Raw genomic sequence first — 19212 nt, forward strand, 5'->3', positions numbered from 1 at the left:
GGAATCTCAATCCAAGTTTTCAAATTATAATAAAGCTACAGCAATATAAAATTTTGCGGATACGTAATCGTATCCTGATATAGCGAACTAGGATAAAGTAAAATTATTATTTTAATAATATCAAATTATGAAATAAATTAATAAATAAATTTTCAACTAGCAATAACTATTTATTGCAAGCAATAGGAATATATGTTTAGTACAATAATTCTTTAATATAATTATGGACAATTATAATATAGAGTAACATATAATACCTATAATTTTTCACAATTGTATACATGAGTATATGTATATTTGCACAATTCTCTTATTATATTTAACAATGAATCAATTTAACTTTATTAACTTTTTTAATTTTCCATGTTACGTAACAATATTTTAGTAACTCTTAACAATAAATATTTTTAATATACATATGTATATACTTGTATTTTATATTTACAATACAAACAAAATTCTAATATAATTTTATATTTACATTATACACTTATATTTTTAATTTATTTAACACTTATTCGTGTAACAAGAAGTTAATGTTCTCACATCTAATTTATCACCATGCATCTTTGCTTCTAAAATTGTTAATCGATTATTGTGAATTGCAGCCAAACAATGTCTTCTTTCTAAGTTATCATATTTCCTTACGTTAAAGTTGTACAACTTATCAACTTTTATTTGTATAATATTTCGATGCACGAAACCTTCGATACCTTGAAAATAATTTTGTAAAATATAATAATTATGTTACAATATTTTTTCTTTACAATAAATATCTTTTTATTAATATCTTCCATTTTCTATTAATTTTCTAATATAAATTTACCTGTATATTCGTAAATTTGAATAATATCATTATTTCCTACGATAACGAGCAATGTTTCGACAAATCCATCAAAATTTAGGACTAAAATTGATTTTGGACGATGTGCTTTTATAGTCTGCAAGATCCTTGTGTGTGAAATGTCATTTTCGTACAACTAGATAAAATATTTTTTTGATAAAATGTCATTTTTTTACAGTTTTTATAAAATATCAGTTATTATAAAATTATAAAATTAGCTACATAATAAAAATTGTTGTAATTAGAGATTTACGGAAATTTTACAGGAAATTCTTTTAGACTCACATATATGTAATCTCTGCTGATTTCTTCATCATAGTAGATGTACTCTTCTCTTCCATAAATACCTACTTTAAAAGTTAATATGTTGCTATAATCAAGATAATTTTTCAAACGTGTGCTATTTAAAGATTTTTCTTGTAATTCATATTTTAAGGATTGGTTAACTGGCACAATAGAATCGTTATTTGAAACTAAATTTAATTTCTTATTCTTATACGAAATGAGGGCTTTCAATATATCTAGTTGCACATTTTTTGGTACAGTTTCAAAATTCTTTCGGTTAATTGCCACAAATTCATATAAATTCTTTATGTCTGTGACATTATCAACTTCTAATACATGCTGTAAAAGAAAAAAAAACAACAGAATGAAATTAGTCGAATTTGTTCTAAGCAAAAACTATTTACTTAATGAGAGAGACACAGAGAGAGAGAGAGAGAGAGAGAGAGAGAGAGCGTTTTCTAAATCTCTGTTTAATTAAGAACAATAAAATTTAGATTTTTTTGCAAACTTACCATCAATCTATTATTTTCCAATTTCCATACATTGTTACGGCTTCTACCGCAAGTGCGTTTTGCAATGGTAAGCAAGTATAAAACGCTTTGATTGGATTCAAAAAATATCCATTGATCAATTAATCCAAAATCGGACACTCGATCGATTACTTGAAATTCAGTCCGAGTATACGATAGAAGTTTTACGTGACAAATGTTATAATTTACCAGCATGTAATCCACATCATTTACTTCGACATTACGAATATCATGAATAATTCCTTCGAATTCCTGGACTTGCAAGTAATCAAATATATTGAATTTATATATCTGGTTTGCAGCATTACACTTGAGCATATCCAAGTGCCATGCACACACTTTATTTAAATCCTCCTGTAAAAAAATATATTATTATTTAAAAAATTATGATTATAAAACACGAGCAAGCGGGAATAGTGGTTTCTCGTTATACAGAGCAAATTTATTGTTAGTAATGAAAGTGAAATTTTACTATAATTGTAAAAAAATCAATATTTATTTTATTATTACGTATTGCTTATCAAGTAATTTTCTTACATATGCCTCTTTGATGATCCGATTTATTTCAGGATGTTCTCTTGTTAAAGAGAATGATATATCGGTGACATTAACTCGATTTAAAAACTCACTCCCATCAACATTTTTTTCAAAGTGAACATTTCCATACACTTTCCACTTTCCAGATACAATCTGTTTTGCTTCATCCGTTGCCTTTATCGCGACTCCTTGCCAATTAATTAAATCTATTCTATTCAAAAAACCCAAAATCCTAAGACTTTTATTAAGAATAATTGGAGTTTTGAACATAAAGTTTCCTAAACAAAAGTTATATAAGCATGTTATTTAAATTATCATTATTAAAGTTTGAATGAAGGCTACAATTCATTTGTGATGCAAAGCTATTGAACGTTGAACGAAAAATAGTGCGCGCTGACGCAAAAGTAAACTGCAGAAAATATGCATATACATTGTACATTGTATATGCATGTAGTAGGCACTTAGATGGTATTTATGATTATTTATAATTTATTCTGTCTTATTTATGAATATTGTTTTTTTTTACCTGTTAGAATGCTATTTGCAGTTAAGGAAACAATTTTCGTAGGATTATAATTATTGATTAATCGAGCGTTAAAGTCATGATATGCATAAACGTTTCCTTGTATCCTTATAGATCCTGTAATATTTTGATTATTTTGTATCTATAAAAGAAATTGAGTATTATTAACAATTATTTGAAACTTTTTCACATATAATATAACATTATTACTAAATTATTATATTATAATATAATTTTAACATTAATTATACATTATATAAAAGTAAAATGCAAAATTGTAACATATAGCATTATTGGAGAACAAACCGAGATATGTCCAAATAAATTATCTCACTTGTTATTAGAACACCTTATATTTCTTATTGGCTAAACATAGTCTATATAATAAAATTGTATGTTTATTATACCATAAAAGTGTCTGCGTAGATATCTTTCATGTAATTGGTATTGACACGTCCTGACATTTGAATGTTCTTAGCAATGATATTGGTACAATTGAGTTTATTGTCTTTGAAGAACTGTTGTACATTTAACAAAATCAATGGATCTATTTCCAAGTCATTGATCTGCACGATTTTTAGGCTTGTCTGTAAAGTTACATTGTCGAGTGTCATCCTCGCTGAAATACAAAATATTCTTTGTTCTACAGCCAAATCATTATTAGTGTGTTAATAATGTAGTCAATGCTATCATCCAAACATTAAAACGTTACGATATTTAATTTACTATCTGTGGCAATACACATTTTTTTAGTGATATATTATTAATTACTGATATGTACAAGTTATACTAAGTAAGTTGTACTAAGGTTAACAGTTAACTAACAATTAACTGCTGCAAAAAAAAAGAAATTGTAAAATTTTGTAACGAATTTTTATAGGAACAATTTTCATGGGCAGAATATAAACTCGAGAGAAATAATAAATTTGAGAGAAATAATTTAAAAGGAGAGAATTGATTGCGAATTATTCTATAAATATGATCATTTTTAAAAAGCACAAACACACTAAAAAATTCTTTTCTTAAAACACACTGCACGATTCTTCATTTAAATTCTTTACAGAGCACGTAATTAAATTTATAAAATTAATTTTATAAATGTACAAGAAAGTATAATTACAATTCGATCATTTTTGATTCTTGTAACATATTTTTATCATTTATAGATTATTGAGAAATCTACAGTTATTACCTCTCTATACACAGAATATGTAGACATTTTTTTTTTATCACTAAAAGTAATTACCTGGAAAATATTTAGGCTTATTAAGGACGATAACGTTTTCCTGCAAGTCTGTTATATCAACTTCCATAATGGTATTTGATTGTAATTTTGTTTCTATTACGAGATTTTTTTCTAGATAAATGTCTTCTCTGAATATGATTTTGGTATCAATTGAGAAAGGTTTATCAATATAAATAGCATTTTTGCGAAATCTGTATAAATTTATATCATTTAAGCTGCCATCGATATTAAATGTACCATTAAATGTAATTAAATTTTTAAATAATTTCAATCCAGATATTGTAACGTTTGTATCATTTTTAAAGATTATTGTTTTGAAAAAATTGTCTAACATTGATCCTTGAATCGATTCATTTATGTTTAGTTTTGTTACGAAGGCAGTTTCATTGAAGTAAAAGTTACCGCAAAGAGCGTAAAAATTATCTTCGAATGTCTTAAATCTATCTGTGAAATTGTTTAAGAACACGGAATTTCCAATCTTGCCAGTCGAATTGAAATTTGTTAGAACCATAACTGCGCCTTAAAGAAAAAGGAAATAAATTTTTATTGTTATTATCAATAAGATTAACAGAGTAAATGAGAAAAGATTAGAACACGAAACGTGTATAAAATATTGTACAATTACAAAACATTATAAATAATTAATTAGTTTGAAATGAATGTATAAATAAATTCTAATGATATAATTAATAAGCATTGGCTATAAACAGAATACACATATACATGTAAACAGCGCATTTGATAAAGCGCTTTTAGATAATTAAATATTAAAATATAATATAAAAATAAAAAGGTAAATTGGAAAGATTTCTGTCAATATATAAAAGCATTTAATAATTTTATGTATAGGCAATGTACCATCATTTATAACAATTGGTCCTTTGAGCAGCTGCTTTACATTTGAATTCAAGATATCGTTTACAGAATGTCCATTTATAAATTGCGTTTCTAAAACTTGACATGTGATATTTTTGAATGTTTTACTATTTATAAATGTAATATTCGTATCAGATTTTTGAACAGCATCAGCGATAAACTCCGACAGATTCAGATTGTTTATCAAGTCAATTACTCTCAAATTTGCGATTGATACGTTTTTATTGAAAATGACAGTCGCCATGTTATCTTTCTTGTAAATGTCAATAATATCATTATTATTAATCGAAGACGCCGTTATCTTCCCTATCACTCGTAGAGATCTTATCGTTGCAGTTCCATTAAAAACGTCATCGTAAAGCGATTTCGCGCGCATTAATAACCGATTCCATGTATTCAACGGTATTCCGTTGATAATCTCTGCGTCTAATACTTGAGTTTCCAAGTTGTCAATTATTAAAGCGCCTGTCAGATTTTGCTGCGTATAGAGTGTTAATACACGTTTGGTCAGATCAGTATAATTGACCTCATTGATTGTGTTGGGCAAGATTTCATCGGTCAGCAATGTCGAGATTGTCAAATTCTCATAATAAACTTTTTGAAAAGTTTTTTTTAATTTGTCCAAAAAAATAGTCTGTGAAATAGTCTGTTTTACGGTATTGAAAGATAAATTATCGATAGTAGATGGTTTAATAAACAATAGCATCTTATTTAAGCAGCCAGAAGTAATATTTTGTTCATAGCTTATGTGACTCTTCAACTTTATTAAAGTACCAAGAGTTACATTTCCAAACGTGGCGTTTGCCGATATCTTTGTTAAATCTGAAATTAATAAAATGGTATAAGTAAAAATTAGATTCTTTGTGTGTGTGTGTGTGTGTGTGTGTGTGTGTGTGTGTGTGGTATTCCTTTTGATAATTTACACCGAGAAAAAAGTTGTTAATGAAAAAACTTGATTAAATTCTTTTAATTTAAGTTTTTTCGTGTATTTAAATTAAATATATAAATATTTTAATTTAACTATTTATAATTTGAAACATACAAGTATTTAACAGATACTTGAACTGGAGAAATTTAATTAAGTTAACAACTTTTTTCCTCCAAGTACAATTGAATAATGTTTATCCAATTACTTACAAGGAAATTGTTGATTGGTGTTTAATGTTACGAATTCCGAAAAAATATGATTATTAATTCGTTTGGATTTAATTGTTGAGTTAGATTTTATGTTGATGTCATTCCAGAATTTTTTATTTCCAATAACTAAAGCGTTAGTTTCAGTTTTTAATAAAAGATCGTCGAGATCCGACCATACTTTAGCATTAATTGAATCTTTCACTATAATATTTCCTATAACAGTCAGATTTTCAAAAATAACGTTTGACAAAAGATTATCGGTTTCGTTAAGCAAATTCTCCTTCCTGTTGTTTATATTAATGCCCGTTACATTTCCATCGATCTGAAATTGTAATAAAATATGTTTATACCCAATTGTAATATAGGTACATTTAATGAACCTATGAACATACCTCCAAGGTTCCAATTTCCAGATTTTCGAAAATAATTTCTCGATTAATAGCTTCCTGTCTATTGAGAATAATGAAATCATTAATATCTATTTTATTTATTGTCTTGATGCCCAATAAATGTGTCGTAGATAAGTTGGCAAAGTGTTTTTTACTTGTGACATTAATAGGAATTTTATCAAAGATGCTTGTTAAAACGTAACTTTCTGGATATTTCAAATTATTTAGATTTTTTATATTTGCTTCTTCGGCGATAAGCTGTCGTTTTGAAAAGAAGTAAACTTTTTATTAAAGGAAAAAAATCACGAAAATGTGATTTTGGTACACAGAATGTCAAATAAAAGTGATACAGCTAGCGATTTTCCATAAATATTCAAAAGAGAAGAGTAAAAGAGATAAAAAATTCTTTTTTATCAGGGTGTTAGAAACAGCCTACTTTTATAAAGCCATTGTTTTTTTAAAGCTAAATACGTAATTCGTCAATATAACATTATTTATTTTCTCCTAACGATAAGAAAGAGTTTGTTGCATCATGAAAATTTATTGGACATTCTCTACTATTGTCTGTGATTAATATATTATATACCGTCCTACCTCTTCCACGATAGTCTCTCCAGAAATAATGGTCGATTTATTTTTCCAAATTATATTTTGTACGAGCTCTTTCCATATAATATTATTCACTTGGTTAAAATTTAGGTGTCCGTTAACTTTTAATCGCTTCAATTTTGAAAAATTTACGTTGCTATAATTTTTTATTGACAAATCGAACATGATTTCTTTTAACGGTATGAAATTTAAAGACAGAATCGTTAAATTATTCGCGTCGAGCAAAGGAAAAGATTTCTGTCCGTTGATAATAGCGCGATTTACAATACCGTTCTTTATGATCGAAGTTGGTGCGTTATTAATAAAAGTGACGAGTATATTTTTCGCGTACAGGGTACCATTAATCAAAAAATCTCCGATTAATTCAATATTCGAGGGTAAAGTGATTTTTGTCGAATTAGTTACGTTTTTCAAATCTGGTAAGATTTGATCGAGCTGCACTTTTAGTTTTTCTAATTTTTTCAAATTCGACGTTATGTTTATCGATATATCATCCATTTTCAAATTGATCGATCCGACTTTGACAGCGCCATAATTTACACGGCTTTTGATCGTAGCATCTGACACATTTACTTCCGAAAGATTCCAAAATCCTGTTACCATGGGATTCTTGAAATAACTTTGATTAATCCGAGCTTCGGTCTCATAAAAAATGGTTTCCTGTTTTCGAAAAACTTCCTAAAAGTTTATATTCCACTTTGTAAAACATTATAAAAGTAATTTAGAATTATATAATAGAAGAACACATTATATTATTATATTAATGTACACACACACACACACACACACACACAGCACGCACGCACGCACGCACGCACGCACGCACGCACGCACGCACGCACGCACGCACGCACGCACGCACGCACACACACACACACACACACACACACACAGATATATAAGATGTTGAATAATAAGATATACCACATCAGGTATCTTATAACTGCATCTTATAAGTGTATTCAACAATTTTACTTCGGTACATGCATTATATTTAAAAGTTTTACTTCATACATTTAAATATACAATACATTACAATCTTATTAGATAATATAAAAGTTATCATTTGCAACAAAATTAATGAGTCATGCATGAAAACGTACCTCCAATAAAGCTCGTGTCTTCAACATGCTTTCAGTCTCTTCATGAGCAGGATGCTCCGATTCGTTTAAGATTACTTCAATACGTACAAGCATATTTGCTTGCATGAATCCGACTTTTGGAATAACGACAATTTTGGACAAATCAAAGTTACTTATAAGTTGATTAGGTAAAGGCACGGTTTTAAACTTTGATCCTTGCCAAGCTAGAGCGATGACTGTCAAGTTTTTCAGTTGAACTAATAACAGAGATTCTTCTCGATATGTGTTTAACGGTATAGTGACCATCCATAAAATTTCAGTTGTTTCTGTGAAATAAACATTAGTCTTTGTTTCATGCTTGAGCCAAGAATTTTTATTTCACCTTATTTGATCGTCTTACCATTGAAATGGAGATTTGTTTCAATATTATCTTGAAATTCGTTCTCAAAAAAGTGAAACAAATGTGGTTTCTCTCCATTAATTGCCAAATATTCAACATATCCACTTTCGAAGCAAACAAAATTTCTGAGTTTGCTGGATTCGATAACTTTCAATTTCTCAAATTGGCACAATTTATCCTCATTTTTCGATTCGTATAAAATAATGCTATCTATTCCTTGGAAAGCTAGTATGGTACGTCCGTAAATTGGACAAGTTTGAACATGGAATATTTTCGGAACAAAGAATCGCCGACAAAACCTGCATGATATAAATATACTTTTAAACATACAAATAATACTAATTTACCAATGCATTTAAACATATATCTTATTGTTTTTTTTTATAACGCGTGTCTGAGATATATGCACAGCATATATGTACATATAAAAGTATAATTAAAACATATATGTAATTTTATAGAGAAAAAAACCTGAAATATCTATTTTTACAATTGTATGGAAATCTGAAGATATCAAGATTGCAAGTTAATAAAAGTATTACCACGTAACAAATATTATTATTTAATATTTTATTTACATTACAGTTAGTGCACTTTTTAAATTTTTATTTGGATCTTAATATCTCTTTTATGAAGTAACCTAAAAATTGTGTATAAAATTTTATTGCGTGTTATTAAATGTTTCACGTAGTATGATATTACTAGAAGTAAAGCAAGCAATACATATATATTGTTATATATATGATGTGTGATAAATAAATAGAATTACCATATATCGATACGATGATTATTATAATCAATGTCGAAACCGTAAACATCAATCAGTGATTGTCCTTCGAGGTATGATTCGTCATTGTGGAGCAGCAATAATTTGTGTTGATTTTCTTCTCGTACAAATTCCATAGCATGAATTTGCTTTCGTACGGGCCATATTGAATATAACATGTATGTATTTTCGAAAATTTTATACCAATACAGAAAATAATCATTTTGGGATTTAACGAGTAGAATTGCCATTAAATTATTTACGTGATTTTCGTTAAATCTTTTCCCGATATCGAAATGGAGAACTTTAAATTGTAATATATGTTCTTCAGTCGATAAACTTATAATATGTTTAATTGACAAATCATCCAAATTAATCTTGTAGAAAAGTAATGTTGAATTTTTGGCACAAATAAAGTAACTTGTTTCCGTTTGTAGAAATTGCCAATTGTTTATCGATATGTTAATCTCTTTAGTTGTATCAACCAGTGTATGCAATGAGATATTTGTTACAATAATTTCTGAAAATAAAGATACTTTTTCATAATACATAGAAATAGAGTCAAAAAGTTATAATTTTACTTGTACAACAAAGTAAGACATTATATTTTAGTTTTTGTACAAAAGAGTTTTATATATTTCGAATAAGCGCGCGCACGCGCGCGCATACACACCCACACACACACACACACACACACACACACACACACACACACACACACACACACACACACACACACACACACACACACACACGCATGCACGCACGCACGCACGCACGCACACACACACACACACACACACACACACTAATCTATAATTTTGTATTACAATAAATTTTAATTATTAATTGTACAACTAAAAGTAATTGTATTTGTTACATTTTAAACAATTCTGATTTAGTCATAGCTCAAATTGAATCTTTTTCTTTTATTGTACAAAATTTCTAAAAATTATTCAACACTTTTGTATTTCTTAATATCAATTTATGTGTTTGATATAATGGTTACCTTCTCGATTTCCAGCTCCAGTTCCGAATTCATACTCTTGCCAAGTTACCGATATATCTTCATGATCTCGAGGTCTTCGAAATGCTCTAGTGTTGACGAGCATTTCGTCCAGTGTCTTGGACAATTCTTTTAGATCCTGACATATTGCGTTATTTATGAAAATCCATAAAATGAGGAAACACACGACAAGATCTTTACTCGCTAACATTCTGAACACAGACTGAGACTTAACTGTGAAATTCTCTCGACCAACGTCTTGTAAATATTTGTTCATTGTATTACTCATAATATTTTGATTTTCGAGCTGATGCTGACATCTAATTTAAACTTCTCCAAATTAACTTGGTTAAAGATTTTAAATTTTCACGTTATCAAATTAATATTAATGTTATCTACCTCTCTCTCTCTCTCTCTCTCTCTCTTTCTATTGTAACATTGTTAACAAATTTATCAACACTACTTTAAGTTTATGTAATATATTTTAACTTCATACAATGTGAAACTTACACGAGTACAAAATTAATATTAATATTATTATTTTATTGTATAAGATTAATGAAATTTATAGATATAATATCGCGGAATATAAAGTTTATTACAATTACAAAACGTTGAAAAAAGTTTAGATAAAACCGAATAATTCATGGACATTACTACATTGTAGATCTAATTATTCTCAAGTTATTATACATATATAATCATTTCATACAAAAGCTTTTCACAATTCACATTATTCAAGTAGAACAATAAGTTCATAATGATATAATGTCAAAATAACAAATATAAATCGAGAATGACCAAAAAGTAATTTTTACTAATTATTTTGGAACCATTTTGGTATCTTAATGATTTTTTGTTCTGCTTGAATATGCTTTCCAATTTACAATAGAGTAACTTTGATTGAGTTTAACATTAATTGAACAACATATTGACGATTGTAGAATATAAATTTTTAACAAATTACAATTATTATTCAAACTGTAAACGCGGGGCTGTGTCACCATTTTTTTCTCTATTATGTACATAAATCTTTTTATACATTGTGTAATTAAATCTATTATATTTTTTTATTTTTTTGTTAATCAATTTCTTTGTTGAAATATTTTCACATATATCGCAGATATAAAGTTTTTAAATAGCATACATAAATTATTATGCGTTGTAAACGATGTCATACTCTTTCTGATAATTATATAATAATCTGCATTTGATAATTATAATCAGCTTAAACTGATTTGTTTTTTATAAAATTGAATCAAACATTAAACTATGTGTGCGCGCGCGTGTTTGTGTATGTGTATATGCATACACAGTGGTCCACTTTAACTTTGCCAGTCAAATATTTTAAAATCCGTAAGTTTTAGAAGAAAACTCTTTAGATAAAAGTTGTATAGTCTAGAAAGGAATCAACAATGGTAAAATAAAATTAAAAAATCAATTTTTTATTATTTTTAAGATTATATAAAGGTTATCGCTATTTTTTAATGAAATTACATTATTTTTTTACATAATATGATTCCTCTCAGATTATTTTACATATAAAAGTATAAATAGATACAGTTATCGAAAAATCAATAGTTTACGAGATATTTTACTTTACTTTATGTCGAAATATGCCAGAATAAATAATAATAGAATATGCAGATAAAATGTTTTCAGAAACAATATTGTTGTTAAAATTGTTTACATTATTGTGTTAACTATGGCACGCTGACTGGCAGAAATCTTGTCCTATCGCCAACTTTCGGCTCAAATCTCAAATTCACTTTTTCACTATCTTCATCACCAACTTCGAGAAAGGTGTTCCAATCTAAAAGAAAGTATAAACCATTCCTTCGTTTGGTTGGTAGAACAGGATCCGGTGCACGAGTAGTGCCACCAAAGGATTCTTCTAGTGCCGCTAGATTTACGCTTGCTGTCGATGATTCCGGAGTTGCTGTTGAAACATCCCGGAAGTTCGAACCGTCCGTCGTTGAATCTAAAATCACCGTAGCCGTTGTCGTTGTCGTTGTCGAGGAAAGGTTTACAGATTCTGCAGAGACAAGATCTTTGATGAGAATTGATGTTTAATTTCATTTTCATTCATGTTATATGTATCGCATTTATGTATATTTAAATTTTAAATGCTCTTTAATAACAAATGCGACAAATTTACGGTGATTAAAAATGCTATTAAAAATTATCTTGGAAATTGATGTAAACTTAATGTATAAACTAAAATAGTTTAAGAGAAAAAATGAGATATTATATAAAGTTAAATTTTTAACAAAAGTAAAAAGAGTGAAGTAAGATATGATAAAAAGTTTTACACAGTAAACATTGAGAGCGTTAATAAGTTTTATCATTAAAACACAAAAATAAAAGCATGAAAATGATAGAAATACTTTTATAACAAGAAATGAAATTATTACCGACAACAGGGAGAAGAATGAAAATAAATATTCTAAAATGATATTTGATAAAAGTATGATGAGAATACTCTTCCTTTCTGCCACTGCCTTATTCTCTATTGCGTTTTTTTCACTTGATTTATCACAGCGTATTCATATATTATGGAAGAAGCAACCATCTCCAAAGAGTAAAGTAGATAAAACGTTTCGTTCGTCTGTCCATTGCGTGATTGGTAGCAATGATGATGACATCGAGTTACGAACCGGTTTGCATGCGAGCACATGCATCCAACATTCACATGCAACATTACATGCAACACGCACTGCTTCGGAAACAAGTATACGGGATGAAAGTTGTATATCTAGCTAACATATGCGCGTAAAGAAAAGTCCGCTTGTAAAATTCTTTCTGAATGTCCCTTAAATAAATTGCATGTCAAAATATATCTGAATTTATTATATTCTGCGTTGTTAAATTGCCGTTTTATTTAGATTTGTAAACTCTAAGATTTCTCGCAATTCCATTTCGATTATGTAAATAATATTTACCATTATCTGACGAGAGAGTAGAGCCATAAATATTTAAAATCTTTCATGTAGTTTATATTTTAATTGGATAGTCAGTTATGGATAGTTAATTACCAACATCTTTATTTTCTAATAAAATTTTAAATCTTCACACGACAAAAATTTCAAATTTGTTGTTGGGGTACTGATTTTTTCGTCAATTTGAAGTATAAAAAATGGTGTTTGCATACAATTTTTTGCATACCTAATTATCGTATGGTTGAGATATTAAATTTACTTACTGCTCCATCTCATACTTTTTACGACGATTTCATGAAACAACAATATGTTAAATATTTAATTAATTAATGTATGCATATAATGTATGCAATTATTGATTTTTTTCATATTTACCGATCAACTTGTTTTCCTTGTGTTAGATTTAAATTCGCGGACACTTGAGGAATATGAAATGAGTATTACAGTAGAGGTGAAAGAAGACATAGGCTAGAGAAAATTATGCCGACAATGAGAGAATATACAATAGAATAAGTATTTAGTGATGACATCACTCCCAGAATAAATCAACTTAATCGGGTGGTCGCATAATCTTATTCCCCATGTTGGTTAACATGCGTTTGATCCTCGCAAGACCCTGAATAATCCGTTCAACCCAAAATTCTGAAGTACCCAAAACTGATATCATAAATCTCTTAATACCAGTAGGCATCGTCGTGGTATTCGCGAGAGCTCGATCATCCCTGGTAGTGATTTCAATGGTTTCTTCCGGATTTTGTTGTCTTTTTACTTCATTTTTTACTACATCTTCGTTATAAACTCTAATTATCTCTTCTAAATTCAGTGGATCCGGCCCATCTTTTAGAGTTTTCGTTGTAGCGACTAGACGATCGGCAACGTTTCGCACGTCTTTTATACTTGCTTTTCCTTCCTGAACTAATCTGACTTTATCTAAAAGTTGGTTGATTTTCATTCTCTGCTCTTCATCCTTCACACGGACTTCGTGAGGCTTAAACACGTGGAATTTGGTCGCTTTTGTTGGTTCCGCGTTTTCTATCTTTGGTGTCGTCCTCGAGATTTTGCGAGATATAAGGCCTATGTTCTCTAAAATCTGCCTCATGTTATCCGGAACAGCCTCGATCAACGACGGCCGTTCCGTTGACGCCGACATTGCCTTTTTCTGTCTGCCGCCGCTGACGCCAAGCCCGAATTTCGCCAAGAATTCTTTCATATCTTCGTTTTGTATTTTAGATGTTGGCAAAGGCTTGAAATTGGTATACGAGTTTGTATTAATAGTCGACTCGAGCGTGGACATTGTGGTCGTTACCAGATTTGACGTTTGTAAACCAAATCGTTGAAAAAGCAATTGTACATCGGGTGTTAGATTGTTCATGCCTTTTCCGATCTCTGAAACAGGATTTTCAAAAGTGTTTTGAGCGATTATCGATGGTGAATCGGGCGTAATCGCTGTCAAGCCGGAAGTTGCATAGACTAAACCGTTACTATTGGGAATTTCAGATTTTATCTCTAAATTTTTCATGTTCTTTTTAAATACGTCTTCCACGTTAATAGCATTTTCCGGTCTAAGTCCAATCGATGCGAGCAGTTCCATTACTTCCGGACGCATTGTTGTCGTTGTCGTCGTTGTGATTCCGTGAAAACCTCCAGAGTTTAAATTGTAAGTGGAATTGTATTTTAATTTCTCGACAGAAAGGAAAGAAGAATGAGAAGAAGAAGAAGAAGAAGGAGGAAGAGAAAGAGGAGGAGGAGGAGGAAGAGGAGAAGCGGAAGAAGAGAAGGACATTGGTGTCACGTAGATAGGAGCTGATTGCTCGGTACTCACAATTTCTATCTTTTCGGATGTTGCGATTACCTTTGAAATATCTGGATTGTGTTTAACTTTGCCAATTGATACAGTTGGCGTCATATTTTTCAGTGGTGATGCGGTAATTGGAAAAAGCGGTTGCCTATCTCGAACTCTATTAAACAGCACATCTGGAAGTTTTGTTACAGTTTGTACTGTTGTAGTACTTTGCGTCGTTGGTGCATTATATCGCCATTTGTCGACAGACAGAACATGTTCGTTATTATTTAAAGGACGAGACGTCGTTTCTGGCCCCGAGTTAAACGCTGAAACGTTCTTTTTCATCTCTATCGTTCCAGGTGAGATGGTTGTCGCGCTCGTACTATAAACTATATAGACTTCCTTATTCTTGGTTAACGAAGAGCCTTCGAATACTGGTCGTTTAGTAGTAGTAGTAGTAGTAGTAGTAGTAATCGTTGTTGGTTCTTCGGTCAGAATCGAATGCGTTGGCAGATTTTCTAGATTGAAGCTAAATTTGATTGGCGTTGAATCAAACTTTAGGGTTTCCTTTAAAGGCATTTTTGAATGCGCTTCCGAAGACGTTTCTCTGTGATTTTTATATCGCATTTGCACAGGTGAGTTTTCTTTTGACAAGTTTTTCTCTGTAGCATATGTGTGTGAACGTGTCGCTATGACATTTTCAAGAGATTGTTTATCGCTTTGTACAAATAGTTTCTTATTTTTTGATGCGCTTCTCTCGAAATCTTCCGAATTGGAAAAAGGATCTGTAATTAATTGAACTACCGGCGGTTTAGTATGTAAATCTTTGACGTTTTCTATAGCATCTTCTGCGTTATAAGGTAAGACTACCATCAAAGCTTTCTGGTAGATATTCCTTGCTTCTTCAATTGTCTTTTTGTTCTGGTATGTTTCGAGATCTTTGGAAGTGATGTTGAAAAGAATATCAATAATCTCACGCTTAGTAAGATGGGGCAAAGTGGAGTTTTCGCGAATCAGTCTTTCAACTTCGTTGATTGTTCGGTTGATCGAGCTCTCGACTTCGGTATTTGATGGAAGATCATTGCAATGACATAAGCCGATGATGAGCAGCGTACAGAAAAGCACAATCTACGAGAAACACAATAATTATACAAATTAGACAAAAATATCAGAAAGGGAGAGATATGTGTAATTTTAATAAATATAAAACTTTTTATCAGATATTTTTTTAATATGCTTACTATACGCATCTGAAGTAGAATATGTGCAATATAAAAAAAAATAATTTATAAGCATAAGATGTTTCTTTCAATATTATATAAGCAACGCTTGCTCAATTATGTTAAAAAAGAGTGAGTTCAAGATGTATGTCAAAGTTGTTTTCATATTCATGAGTAATGTTGCAAAAGGAGCCTTGACTAGATGTCAAAGAGTATACTTGGTTAATTCTCACAGTTCTGATTCTTTCGCAACGTTTACATTATACTCGCGATTCACTTAATTCTTTTAGATAGGTATATGAGGCTATGAATTTCTCGCGTGGTTTATATCTTCTCTCTCTCTCTCTCTCTCTCTCTCTCTCACTCTTTCTCTCTCTCTCTCTCTGTTTCCAATGTGAAGAGAGAGGTGAACCGTGCAAAAAGTTCAATCTTAAGATACGTAAAAAGAACAAGCCTCCTCTTTTCTAGTGACTAATACGATTGGATGCATTAGTGCGTATTGGTATATACTAAACCGTTGCAAAATAACGTAAAGATATGTGACATGTCATTTTTAGATTTAGGTCAGATTAGTGACCAGTGGCTTTAATGTGCATCAGTGCGCACTAATGCAGATACTAATCAAATTCATGGAAATAATAATGTTAATAGTGTTCATGATAAATTTATCATAAAATGTATTTCTTATATACAGCTCACTTTTTAGATTATTTGTAATTCAAAAATTTGGACAAAATTATACAATTTACAATTGCATGTGTAGTATAATACGATAAAAATTTTACGAATTGGAGTATACACGCTTGTACACAAGTGCTATTGTCAAATATAATGCGTGTTACACAATAAATGAACAGCTGATAAATTCTCGAGGATAAAAATCATCTTTATCTTTCTAATTAACAGTGAAAATTTGACTGTTAAATTGTGCTATTTTTCATTTTTGTAATTACAAGTTTCTGTTAAAGCAGAAAATGTGATTGTAAAACAGTGAAAGCTTTTATATTAAAAAATTAAATCTTTGTGAATGATAAGACGCGTTTAAGAAATACAATGAAATACGTTGCTTATACAATGAAAAATATGTTTAACGAGCGTTCAGCAAAAACGTAGCCGGAAAGAAGCAACTTTCACAATCTGATGTCGCGCAGTTAAAGAATGTTTACCAGTTTGATGTAAAGATACATAATACACAATATTTATTAATAAATGCTTAAAAATAAATACGATATATGCAATATAATGAATACGTGATTGCTGCATGTATATTTTTACTTTATGTAAATTTTATTAAGAAATTATTAGATGATTAAGCCATTTAATATTGTATTAATTTGGAGAATAAGTTTTCAAGTAAAGTTTAGCTATAAAAACTTTTAAAATAATTTATCAACTTTTAATATTTTAGTAATGTTAATATTAATAATTATAATAATTTAATATTTGTCTAAATAACGTTTAAAATAATTGAATATTATTGAATAATAACAATAATGTCACAATATAATTATTTCTTCATAAGAAGATAAAATTCTAACGTTATAAAATATATTACATTGCGATATTTTATTGCAATAATGAAACAATTATCTACAGAAATACAAAGTTTTTGTTATATAATATTCACGCTTGCATGCCATTATTAAGTATTCAAATGTTAAATTATATTATCATGTTTAACGAACCGACTAATCGCAAACGTAACGTATAACATCATCCAAGATTTAAATTTCAAGAAAAGGTATATTCATTTAAGTGCGTAAAAAATTGCGCTTTAACTTGAAATAACTCTATAGCACAAGTCACTTTAGAAACTTTTACACATAACGCATCGATGTATATGCAATACTTGCACAATAATTCAGAAGTACATGCAAGAATACGTAAAATTTGCGTATAGAAATTAATAATACTTTATACCTTTTCAGCAAGAGGAAAATGCGTCTTTTGGTTAACAATATTCGAAAACTCACCATTATGCCAACCAATCGTCTGGACACGTAGTCGACAACTGACTGAGCAGTTGAGGCCTACTTTCAAACTCTCTCTCTATCTTACTTGATTCTCCTGAGCCGTTCTGACGCACAAATATGCATCCGTCTATTCATTTTGCCAGTTGAATATTAAGTTGAATATTAAAGTTAAAATCCACTGAACATGAAAAAGACAACAGGAAAATAAAGTTGGACATATATGATATCAGTGTATTTTGATTAAGTCAATTTTCGATGCTGTAAATATCTATAATATAAAGTATCCACGTTGTTTTATCATTTCGATTGTATTGAGTATTATATTAAGTGAAGATCACTTTGGTGTAGTTATTTCTTTACATTAGTGAGATTTGAGAATTTATCAAACTGGCTTAAAAATTAAAAATTAAAAATTTAAATAAATTTAAATATATGATCAAAAGTATGATTGCGTGCATTTTTTATCGATTGATATAGGTGGTTTATAGATAAAATGTTATAATTAATTCAATAATTCATGTCAAGGATTGTATAGGGTATTATAAAAATAAGTATAATAAGAAAATACATTCTTGGATAATTTTCTTGGTGATAACAAAAAAAAAGAAAATTTTCCTTGAATAGTAGGAAAATCAAATCATTTGTTTCTCATATATATATATATATATATATATTATGTTTTGTTTTATCTACATACAGGGTGATTATTAATGAATGTCCCCACTTTTTACCATAGGAGCATGATTTACTGACGGATAGGGGAAAGTAGGGTTATTGTACGCACTGGGTAATTGTACGCTTCGTGGTTTGGCACCTTCCCGATGAATAGAAATTATATCACGACGATATTTGTAGGCTGAAGGCATTTTTTAAATATATAACCATACGTTATATCATTTAAAAACGTAGTTAATTGAAAAAATAAGAAAAAGTAAAATCATGATTTTTCTTGCGATTTTGGCGTTCAGAAAATAAGGCAATAAGTCCGTATTTTTACTTTAGTCATTTAATTTTGTTATACCTAACAAAAGTACGTTTTTTCCTGCGTTCTTTGAGCTATTGTTTAT

The 19212-nt window shown here is 29.5% G+C and overlaps 2 protein-coding genes across 2 annotated transcripts; both read right to left on the reverse strand.

The window, feature by feature from the left end:
• Positions 1–324: 324 nt before the first annotated feature.
• Positions 325–10627, reverse strand: LOC105200438. The gene is made up of 16 exons (XM_039448753.1): positions 10234–10627; positions 9228–9744; positions 8459–8757; positions 8080–8384; positions 6962–7654; positions 6371–6625; positions 5979–6300; positions 4824–5663; positions 3966–4484; positions 3127–3338; positions 2723–2861; positions 2197–2474; positions 1642–2013; positions 1130–1468; positions 827–980; positions 325–713 (listed from the first exon to the last, which is right to left on the reverse strand). The coding sequence occupies exons 1-16, from the start codon at positions 10517–10519 to the stop codon at positions 508–510; spliced, it is 5736 nt and encodes a 1911-aa protein (XP_039304687.1). The 5' UTR covers positions 10520–10627; the 3' UTR covers positions 325–507.
• A 66-nt stretch (positions 10628–10693) lies between these two features.
• On the reverse strand, positions 10694–18261 carry LOC105200418 (cell wall protein DAN4). Its single transcript, XM_011167970.3, has 3 exons — positions 18146–18261; positions 13851–16080; positions 10694–12265 (listed from the first exon to the last, which is right to left on the reverse strand). The coding sequence occupies exons 1-3, from the start codon at positions 18146–18148 to the stop codon at positions 11934–11936; spliced, it is 2565 nt and encodes an 854-aa protein (XP_011166272.1). The 5' UTR covers positions 18149–18261; the 3' UTR covers positions 10694–11933.
• Between the last annotated feature and the right edge of the window lie 951 nt (positions 18262–19212).

The sequence above is a fragment of the Solenopsis invicta genome, chromosome 4 (genome assembly GCF_016802725.1).
Source record: "Solenopsis invicta isolate M01_SB chromosome 4, UNIL_Sinv_3.0, whole genome shotgun sequence".
NCBI classification, from domain to species: domain Eukaryota; kingdom Metazoa; phylum Arthropoda; class Insecta; order Hymenoptera; family Formicidae; genus Solenopsis; species Solenopsis invicta.